At 32.2% G+C, this 11,043-nt stretch overlaps 1 protein-coding gene across 1 annotated transcript in view; it reads left to right on the top strand.

Moving 5' to 3' along the window:
• Positions 1-11,043, top strand: part of LOC107443501 (phosphatidylinositol-3,5-bisphosphate 3-phosphatase MTMR14) — a 33,317-nt gene continuing 22,274 nt past the window's right edge. Inside the window, exons 1-3 of the mRNA XM_043042980.2 lie at positions 1-555; positions 7,671-7,730; positions 10,745-10,839. Of these exons, the coding sequence (XP_042898914.1) occupies positions 220-555; positions 7,671-7,730; positions 10,745-10,839 (491 nt within the window). The 5' untranslated portion in view covers positions 1-219. The remainder of the gene's footprint in view (positions 556-7,670; positions 7,731-10,744; positions 10,840-11,043) is intronic.

The raw sequence follows: 11,043 nt of genomic DNA, 5'->3' as shown, positions 1-11,043 counted from the left end.
GGGACATTAGTCGCTCGGCCACCTTGGCTGTTTTTATTACAGATTCGATACAAATTCAGAAAATTTCAGAATCATAATCAATGAATCATTCAAAACTGCCTCTGTTACAGTCACTGGTTTGCTGTTAGTTGTGGTGCGAGCAACTTGTGAAGCGGCGGTTTTTACCAGACCAGAAGCATTCTTTTAATTTTTTATTTTGGTTTTAATTCGATTTTAACTATGGCCCTCGGTCACGTGGACGCTCTCGCTTACATCTCCGCGAAAATTATGGCAGACGACGAAGAAAGAAAAAAACGTGCGGCCGCTGCCGAAAAGCGAGTTGCTAGTTATTACTTGAAAGAAAAATACAGTGACAGCGAGTCTTCTTCTAACAGAGAAGAATTACAGTACGTACTTAGTTGTCTGAAGTATACTGTCAAAGACTACAGGGACGAAGAGTGCGAGGAAGATTGGAAGGTGGTGTCAAACTGTGATTTGAAACCTCGCGTGGAGGATATTAAAGTTTTAGTGAAAAGAGCCATTTCTAACCATTATTCAGCAGTAAAAGACAATGTGGTAAGTCTCACTTTTACTCTAATTTGACTTGACAGAGTATTGTGGAAATATTTATAATTATAGGATTATGTTAAAATCACTAAATTTTTACTGTTTAAGAGTATATTTTTAGAGAGTATTGTGGAATAATTATAGGGTTATGTTAAAATCACTAAATTTGTTCTGTTTAAGAATATTTTCAGTGTCCTTTGCTTACAATGAGATACCTGTAAGTGACGTAGTGTGGGTATCTTGATCCGGATACGTTGTTGAAACGTGGTATTTGTTTACGTTAGTAACTGTTTTTTCCATTCTGTTTCGAGTAAGCCAAGCCCGTCAAATATTCTCTTAAGTGACACATTCTTAATTCTTTCAGATTCTTTCTCAAAGATTTCAATTTTTTGTCTATATTTACAGACTTAACAAAGACAGGCACGGAACCATGAGGAACATAAAAAAACTAATCGAAGTTTCCAGGTACACAAGACAAAAATATATTACTCTTACAATAAAATACATAAAATAATAAATCGAAGTTAAATTAAAGAAGTAGACGAGAAAGAATTATATTTCAACTAATTATATGTGCGATACTGCTTAATTAAATTATCGTTAATTAACAAACTTATGTAGAGAAACTTAGTACGCTATTTATAGTGCGCTATTTTGCTGCTGAAGAGTAGCTGGCGCAGACGTCATAGATCACATGTGTGGGTATGTAAGGTCTTCTTGAAGTGCTCGTACCCAATCGAATATTATGGTCGAAATTTTAAATGAAAAGCAATGGTGTATTTTATTATCAAGTTCATAAGAGAACGATTCATGTTTGACAAATATTTTTTCCACGACAGTAGATTTAAGTTAGAAGTTGAAATATACTTATGTGGTGTGTAATAAGCTGTGGGAAATCGTGGTTATAAAGAAGGGGGAAAAGTGAGAGTGGTTAAATCTCGTAACCGTGAGACGCCAACTTTCGAACTCTCTTTTAATCGATGAAATATCCTTTATCAAAAGTTGCTTCTCTCACTGCTGCCACACAGAAAAAGCAAATTTTGAAATTGAAAAAATTCGTCTACTTTAAGAAAGCGAGACTAAAACAGTTTGATATTAAATTGCATGCGAAACATGTACAATGAGTCTGTCAAATCGGATTTTCATTTGATTGGTAAAGAATTAACTTTCTGAGAAATACAAGCTCATGGCGCGCTCCTGTTTTCGTTGACATAGTAGTGTGTAGAAGCTTAATCTTGCTGTCAAACTGTGAATTAGCGAGTTTGATTTTTATTGCTTTAAACAATTTGATTCTTTTTGTCTTTGTATCAAAGATTTTGCTTTCCTTGTAGAAATTGTATATCATGCCTTTTGGTTTTTTAGCTTTCTACGGATTGTTTCTCCTTAGCAAGCAATACCTTTTATGCGTATTCCAAGATTTCAAAAATATTTTTTTATTTTGGATTTAATAATAGCGTTAGATTTCTTTGCTTTAAGCGTTATTTTAGCCCTGTTTCGGTGATTCAGACTGTTGACTTTTCGTCTGTCAACTCTGTCTACTGTAGAAAGCGCTTTTATTTCAGCGAAATTTAATTCAATTGCAGAACAAGTAAAATCAAAATATGAATTATTTTTTTGGGACGTTGGCGTTTTTTTTAATAAATTTCAAATTTGGGCTAGTGCGACCGTTTGCGAACACTTTAAAACTTTTCTGAATTTTTTTAAGAAACTTTCAGACCACAACTATACAAAACGTTTGACATTTTTAAATTTCGGCTCAAAAATTTTTGAACAACGCCTTTGTAATAAGCTAGTAGTATTCTTGAGTTTATAGTTGCAAAAATACTATGAAATTTCACAATATGAAATGTAAACATTTTGGATTATTCTTCTAAGCTTTTTAAAATCAGTGATTAATAAAATTGCGTTTGGTTAGAAAAGACTTTACTTTAGACTTTAGCTAACTAAAACGTATTATCACACAAAACTTCGCAACTTAATAAAACGAAAAACTTAACCTAATCACCATCCTTATTTAATTTTAATTCTTATGAAAAGCAAAGCATATGTAAGGGTTCGTAAATTAGTATTTAAGTGAAGAAAAAAAGTTTAATAAATTGTGTCTGAACACTGAAGAATAAGCGTCAAAACCAGTTTTTTTAAAAAAATATTTTCTAAGTCGTTGAGCAGCAAACCCAATTTTTTGGGTTTACGACTATTAATGTTAAACTCCATAGCATTGTAATTTTGAACCCAACCCAGAAGACAAGAGAACTCCTGAATCAAGTGTTGGGCGTTCGTGGAGGACTTTTTGATGGAACTAACCCGCATTTACGTTACACGGAGAAGACTATTAGAACCAGCCACGGTAGCCTGACGGCAAGAGGACTCTAACCCACGATACGTCTACCTCTGAGGATATTTCACGTCACTGTGGTCTGTGCAATCCTCTTACGGAATTCGTATCGACCAACCATCTCTGATTCGAACCTGGGCCAGAAGGTGAACGTTCTATTCCCCAAAACCAGTGATTTTATTTTATAACCGTCGTTAAACAGCCGACCCAATTTTGGGTTTACGACTAATAATATTTAACTCCGTAATTAGACTCCCAGAGGTTCGATTTGCTGTAAGAACATGGAGGACTTTGTAACCCGACAGATTTAACGCGCACCAGTCACAGTATACTACACGGGGAGTCTTCGGTCGGCGGGAAAAACCTGTGATTGTCTAATGAAACTTGGAGATATTTCTAACAATAAATTTAACTTTGTTTCCTCCGTTAAATAGATTTTGATGTTTCAAGTTTCGCCTTCGGTTGTGATTTGCAAGATTTCGAAAGTTTATTAAGAGACTTCATGGCTTTCTCCAGGTTTGGTTGAACTCACTCTATCTGTAATTTAAATTATGGAGATGAAAGAGAACTTGCGATGAAAAGTTTCTCCCATGGTATAGTGTCCTTTCAATTTGAAAATATGTATTCTTGTTTTTATTTCTATCAGATTCGAAAAGTATTATGAGTGGTTTTAACGGTGATATTTAGCTGTGTAAAATTGCGTAGCAAAAAATTATATAAATTTATAATAATCATACGATAGTGAGAGCTCCGACACAGACGTGGTGGCTCAGGATAAGCACTCTCCTCCGAATGAGGTAAACTAGGTTCCAGAGATGGCTGGTCAATACGGATTCGGTCCCCGGCTCTCATCTATCACAGAGCTCACTTATAAACATGCTCAGAGTGGTAGATAGATCATGGGTTATTCTCCTTGCCGATAGGCTAAACCTTGGGAGATTCCCGCGGTTTTCCTCTCCATTTAACGCAAATGCGGGTTAGTTTCCTCGAAGTTCTCGACGAAGACAAATTTCTCCTAATATTTGAGCCAGGAGTTCCTCGTCTTCTGAATTGGGTTCAAAACTAGAAGGTTTCGGAGGTGAACACTGGTTGTCGTTAACTCGAAATTGGGTGGTTGTTGAACGGCGGTTATAAAATATATATAAATTTTAATAAGCTCCAGTAAAAGTTTGAGACGTTTGCTCCCGTTTAACTATCTTTTGGATAAATTGTTCAAAAGAGCAAGTTACTTAGCAAGTTTGACTCTGCAGGCTTGACTGGGCAAGTTTGTAAAAATCGGTTCATTCACACAGGAGCAAAATTTATTTAAATATCAATGAATTTAAAATCACTCGCAAGAAGGTCGAATTATTTCGATACTATTGAATATTGCGGCAGATCTTAATTTCCCAGGTTTAGGTTTTGTTAAACTTATTCTTTTTGAAGCTCTTTAAATAGTTATGTAATACTCTTCGTAAATAAGCGGCTCAAGATTAAGCGATTTCCCCTACTAACCAAATTTTTCTTTTCTCAGTTACCATGGTTTCAGCAATTTGGCTTTATTTCTATGGCAGTATGTTTCAGTAAGAAATTAGAATTTTTTCACTTGGAGGGGAGAGCGACATTTTCCTAAAGCAGAAGCATGTTAAGGGGAAAAGTGGAGGAAATCTCTGACATTGAAACTCTTTATTTACGAAAAGTATAAGCATTTCACTTTTAAACCTGATTTTTAGACACCTCGAATCTCTATGGGTTTCCAACTTATAAGTGCCCGATCGCCACAATCGAAAACACTTGTACTCCGTAGTAAGTTAAGACCATAGTGTTATAGGATTTAAGTATTCATCAGCGACTGCATATAGCTCAGTTTTAATTCGTTGTCAAATTATGCAAATATGCTTTCGAAAACAATATAAAAAGCGATTAAAGGTTAAACACGTTGGATAGAAACTTAATTCAAGCAATCTTACAATATATATCATAGAAATATTCAAAAAAGGTTAGTTTCTTATTCTTGCTGGAATCCTAGACGTGGCGGCATATTTCGATAAATAAGTAAAACTTTCGCTTTTGAAAAGAAAACAATTATATGACGTTGCAAGAGGATTTGATGTGATTGGCCACTAAAAATGTCGCATCCTCTGACACGCTCTTAACAAATCAAACGCGAGACAACTAATTTTTACTTTTGGTTTGCTGTAGAAAAAAAATCGTCTGCAAGAAACAATATTCTTTTATCAATTTCATTAAATTCGAGCAAGACATTTGTTACGATTTTTAGATATCCTTGTTAATTGATTATTCAATAAGTTTTTTGTTTGTTTTTTCTTTTTAGGAGCTATATCACAACATAAATACGTAACAATATATGATTTTGATAGTATTATAAATAAAAATGCTATCTACTTACAAAACATAATTAAGCGTATTCAAAATGTGCTTTTAGTGGTATCGAACGGCGATGGTACATGCAGACCGTCACCATAATGTATTGAAAGTCTATGTAATTTGCAATGCGGCTTTATATCGTGGTTTTTGATTAAAATTCTAAGCAGAAAAATCACACACTTTTGCAAAAGTACGTCCTCCCGAACATGAAGGTGAACTTCCGGCTAAATTCTTGCTGATTTGGAAATTTTTTGTTCATGAATTTGAAGAAATTTTCTTACTTTGATTTAGTGAATGGAGGAAAAACTGGAATGAAAGAAGTAGTTTTCAAGGAAACTGCGAAAATGGAATTTATTCAGCAATGAAAAGTTTGTAAAACAGACCATCAATTGAACTCTTTAGAAACTAAAATCATTAATAAACATATTTTCTCACGAGCCGCTAAGAGATTAGCCCAAAAGATTAGTTAGAAATCAGTTCTGTATCCAAATATTCATGAAACTGTTTTTATACTCCAGAAGTGTAACTTAATATCTTAATCTTGTTGAAAATTTCATTAAATATTCCGAATTTATTTTAGAAATAACTTTTTTAATCTGTGACGGTCAAAATCTTAGGAATCTCCTTTCACCATATTGAATTTTAGGTTATATTTTTGATTTTCTTTTCGATGTTGGTTATTTTTAATGAGACTATTTATTCCATATTACCTTAAAAAAAAAAAAATCAAGACCTTTCTAAGTTATATAAGGTTGAAAATTTTTAGTGAAGCTGCTATGGGTTTTTTCTAAAATTTAAAACAAATTACGCTGTTAATAGTTTTGAGTGAATTGTTTAATACTGTTCATTCATATGTATTTAAAATTAAAATAAATTTAGTTTTAATAAAACTGAAGAAAACCGATTTGAATGTTGAAAATTTCTTTTAACGTAAATAACGCGAAAACGATATTTATCATAATTCTAATATCATACAGGACCAGTGCTAAAGATTTCAAATTATTACCCAGTAAATTAGCCAAATATCAAAAAAGTATTCGCAAATTTTGGAAATTCTTCGCGAAATGCAAATTTAACAAACTATTTTACGGTAGTTTTTTACAGGCTTATTTTATTTGAACCCAATTCTAATTGGTTATGCGGCGCATCTACGAAGATTACAGTAATCTAATAAAAAATACTGATTTGTTTAGAAAAATTCAGTTTGACGTAATTTTGAGGTTAGTTAAATATATTTCTTTTCTGTGGAAAAAAATCATTCGCCAATATTTTCGCCAAAACTCAATTTTATTCGCTGAATTTACGATTTTATCGAATTTTTTGGTGAGGTGACGAATGTTCTCTGTATCACGTTAAAAATCTTTCAAAAATGATTTCAGAGTTATATTGATGTTATTTTTCATGAATAGTGAATCTTATATAAATCATGTTATAAATCAATATCAAATTAATTTATATTAGAAATCTACGGCTATAAAATGTTAATTCCCCACTAAAAATACTATATGTAACAAAATTTAGTTAAATATTCTTATTTTGAAGAACTTTAAATAGATTGTCTCCAAATATTTTAAATGATGTCTTCATTATAACTTTGGACCATGTGAATTGTAAAGGAACTCGCCTTCATTAATCTTTCTATCACTAATTCATGGACTCTGAAAGATTCAAAATTTTGATTGGAGAAATTGAACATTTTAATGGAAATTCTGTTTTTTAGTTTTCTGCGTTGGCGTACTTTTACGACTTAAAATATTTAAAAAAAAAAAAAAAAAAAAAAAAAAAAAAAAAAAAAAAAAAAAAACGAAGCGACCGGTTGTTTATTTTAGATTTTTCTTATTGACTCTCTTTGGAATGGTTATTCTCAGTTCTACAGTGTGCTATATCTTATTGGGTGACTGACTACCTAGTCTTTTACAATGCTTCGAACGATAAAACCCAATAAAATATCTAACCGAAGTAGAAGAAAATGAGAGAATAACTTTATTACCAAGATCTAATCAAGGAAAAGTTTGAAAATAACAGCAGTAATTTTTGAGAGGACTAAAAATATGTCTAAAAATTATTTTTACGTACAAAATATATTGTTTTATTTAATATATTTGTAATGACTATATTCCATGCAAATAATTACACCAGATTTTCATAACAATAAACTTAACTTTATTTTGAAATTAAAAGAAACTAGTCATTATACTTTATACTCAGAGCCTCCAGCTCTTAAACAACCAAGGGAGAACCTCTATAAACATACCCAATATAAACATACATCTACCTCGATTTCTAGCATGCCCCCGAAGGGGTGACACAATGCGCCAAGTGCGCCTGAACGATTGCCAAACAGTTGCCAAACATTACAATATTTTCAATTTTCTTGTATTAATTATAACTTGTTTTAGAATTTATATTTTTATTTTCTTAGGATGATGCCAACATCTATGCCAATTGCCTTCATTTATTTTCAAAGGATTATAAATGCGAGGTAAATCAGTTTTCATTCAGTTTTTATTAAACTAGAAAAATTTCCCTTCAATTAAAAAAGACTAAGCCTTACTTAAGTAAAAAAAATTTCAAATTTATGATTCTACACTATAGCAAATTTTGCGAGTAAGAGTGCTTTTTGATTATCAAACTTTTCACATGTATTATCAGAAACTAATTTTCTGAACGACGCTATTCGTGTTCATAATGTATGAAGTAAAAGCATAGTGAAAATTAAAGGTAAACTTCAGATAGGCTTAGTGTTTATTTTTTATGTGAAATAAAAATGGAACATTTATTAATTAGCATGTATTTAAAATTTTTTGCTTTATCTGATCCAGTTTAAATTTTAGTTTTCTCTCTTTCCATCTGTAACAGATATGTTTATTTTTACTATACATAAACTTGTTAAATGTTTTTGATGTTCTGTCAAACACCCATTAATATGATTTTTTTAGAATAATTAAAATAAATGAAGTGAAAATAGTTTATACATTTGGGATATTAAATATATAAACTAGAGAAAAAGAACTAATCAATCTGTTAGATCATTACTGATAGTTGAGACTTGAAACAACACGACGATTATTACAAACGCCTGCAAAGTATCAAGCAAAACTCTTTATGATTTTCATCTACACAGATGTTGATAGTGCTTTGTTTTTTATATTTTGTTTACTTTAATATTAATTTAATACCTAATGTGTATATTAAGATTCTGTATTAGAAAACATCACGCTTTTCATTGCCTATTCACTAAAAAGCTTTCGTTAAAAAACTCATCCGCAGAATTTGAAATTGTGGCTTATTATCAAATAGTTTAATTTTCTTCATTGCTATTATTTTCTTCAAATATTTGGTCTTTTTTTCTTTTTAAACATTCTTTCCGAAGACGCATGTTTAACTGTACCTTAAATGTTTAAATTGTAGATAGATTTGTCAACTTCATAACCCCTCTTGCTGCTGCTTTCATGCATTCGAAATTCTGCGAATCTTTAATTGGATAAATATGCTCAAAGTAATTGCTCAAAAGATCTTCCGCCACCTGCTATGTACCTGCGGCGCAGGTAATGAAGTACATTTGAGATAACAGCAACTTTGAGTATCTATTCGAGGCCGAACAATTCTTTCTAAATAAATTACCATCTCTTGTCCTTGAGCAGTGGTAGTTCAGGGAATAGAGCGTTCGCCTTGCAATGAAGTGAATCGGGTTCGAATCCCAGCGATTGCAGGTCGATACGAATTCCGCACCCGGCTCGCACCGAGCACAGTACTGACGCAAAAAATATACCCAGTGGGTTAGTCCCCTTGCTGTTAGGCTAACCGTGGGAGGTTTTAGTGGTTTTTCTCTCCGTGTAATGCGGGTTAGTTCCATCAAAAATTCCCTCCACGGAGGCAATTTTCTCCCAATACTTGATCCGAGAGTTCCCTTGTCTTTTGGATTGTGTTCTAAATTACAAGGCTATGGTGTTGAACATTAATAGTCATGAACCTATAAAATTGGATCGGCTATTCAACGACAGTCCCGGATCGTTGCGGTTTGACTTAATTTTAGCGGTGCGAGGTGGTGACATTAAATATGCTAATTAGTGCAGTCTATATTTTAGGTTACAAAATCAGACACAAAAACCTACTTTCTCAGAATGAACATACCTTTTATTCAACGGATTCGGATTTGACCCCCAAAACCGCAATCTGAAAAATATGGCCCCCATAGTTTGGTCAGGTGAACGGTTCAAAATTTGAACCCCCTAATTTTAATTTTACTATTTTCATATTTCGCCGTATCTCAAACTTTTTAAGCGAATTGAAGAAATTTTTTTTTCGCGCAATTGTAAAATTCGTTTATCCTAAGACAATTCCATTCAAAAAATATTTCTTAGTAAATATTTATTTTATTAAATAATAGTCGAAAATATTTTGAAATGTAAGGTATACATTTTTTATATCTCAAAGTATGCAATTTTACATGGCAAAGTACATAATTTGAGCAAAATCGTTTGAATAATTCCTGAGAAATCTACTTTTAACAAAACGACTTTAAAATTTGATTTCTCAAACTATTCAACCGATATTTAACTCAAATTTTGCATTTTGCCACGTAAACTTACGTACGTTAAATGCAAGAAAGATGTAAAAAAATTTACATTTTTACAATTCAAAAATTTTCGATTAACAAACAAAATAATAAAAAATATTTACGAAAATTTATTTTTTGAATGGGATTATCTTTGAACAAGCTAATTTTATAATTGTGCGCAAACACATCTCAATTCGCTTAAAAAGTTCTCGAGATATAGCTCAGATATTTCCCAGATTGCTGCTATTCCTATATTGCCTGGGTCAGAAATCCGAATTCATTCAAAAAAAAGGGTAGGTATTTTTATTCAGAAAAAGTGCGTTTTTGTGTCCGATTTCGTGACTTAAAATATAGTTTGTACTAATTAGCAAATCACAATCTCGAACTTTTGAAATTGAATCATAGAACGTGAAGATCTGATCATTAGATCAAAAGTTACTCAGTGGTCCTTTTTTCCCGCACTGTGCACCATGTCTATTCCCGCGAATAAAGTTTTCTGAAGCATATTTTCTCATTCCTGTTTTAATTCTTTAAATGCGACAGTGGGAAACTACCTTTTAACTGCTCACTGCTAGTGTTCCTCATCATACATTCCATGACTATTGCTCCAGTGAATGTTTCTTATCACCCAGTAAAATTTTGCAGTCTTATTCAGAGTCATCCTTTATATATAATTGTGCATAGTTTTTGTTGATTCTCCCTGCATATACAATTGAGTTAGAAAATTACATAAATTATGCAAGTTATTGAATTAGCATGACTATTATTGCTTCTGTGAATGTTCCTTATCACCCAGTAAAATTTCGCAATCTTATTCAGAGTCATCCTGTATATATAATTATGCATAGTGTTTGTTGATTCTCCCTGCATATACAAGTTATTGAATTAGCAAATTATTGACTTAGTAAATTTAACTTATTCAAATTTTATTTTAGATAATAGAAAATCCAGGAGGCGCTTTGTCTTGGAATTATCCTGTAAATATAATCGTCCCAATGGGCCTCCCAGAAAATCCAAATCAATTGGACAGGTAAATAAAGCTCTTGGTATAAAATTTTTACATGATACTCTTTAATGATGGATTGATAGTCTTAAATATGAACAAGCAAATTTGAACATTTGATTGCAGCAAATTTGCTAATTTTAGAGAATAAGCCGCTGCAGACGGGGATATGAAAGATTACTTCAATTCTGTATCTCGGGCAATTTTCGTAAAGCAATAAAATAACTACTG

The sequence above is a fragment of the Parasteatoda tepidariorum genome, chromosome 8 (genome assembly GCF_043381705.1).
Source record: "Parasteatoda tepidariorum isolate YZ-2023 chromosome 8, CAS_Ptep_4.0, whole genome shotgun sequence".
Taxonomy (NCBI): domain Eukaryota; kingdom Metazoa; phylum Arthropoda; class Arachnida; order Araneae; family Theridiidae; genus Parasteatoda; species Parasteatoda tepidariorum.
This window is presented reverse-complemented; position numbering and strand designations above follow the sequence as displayed.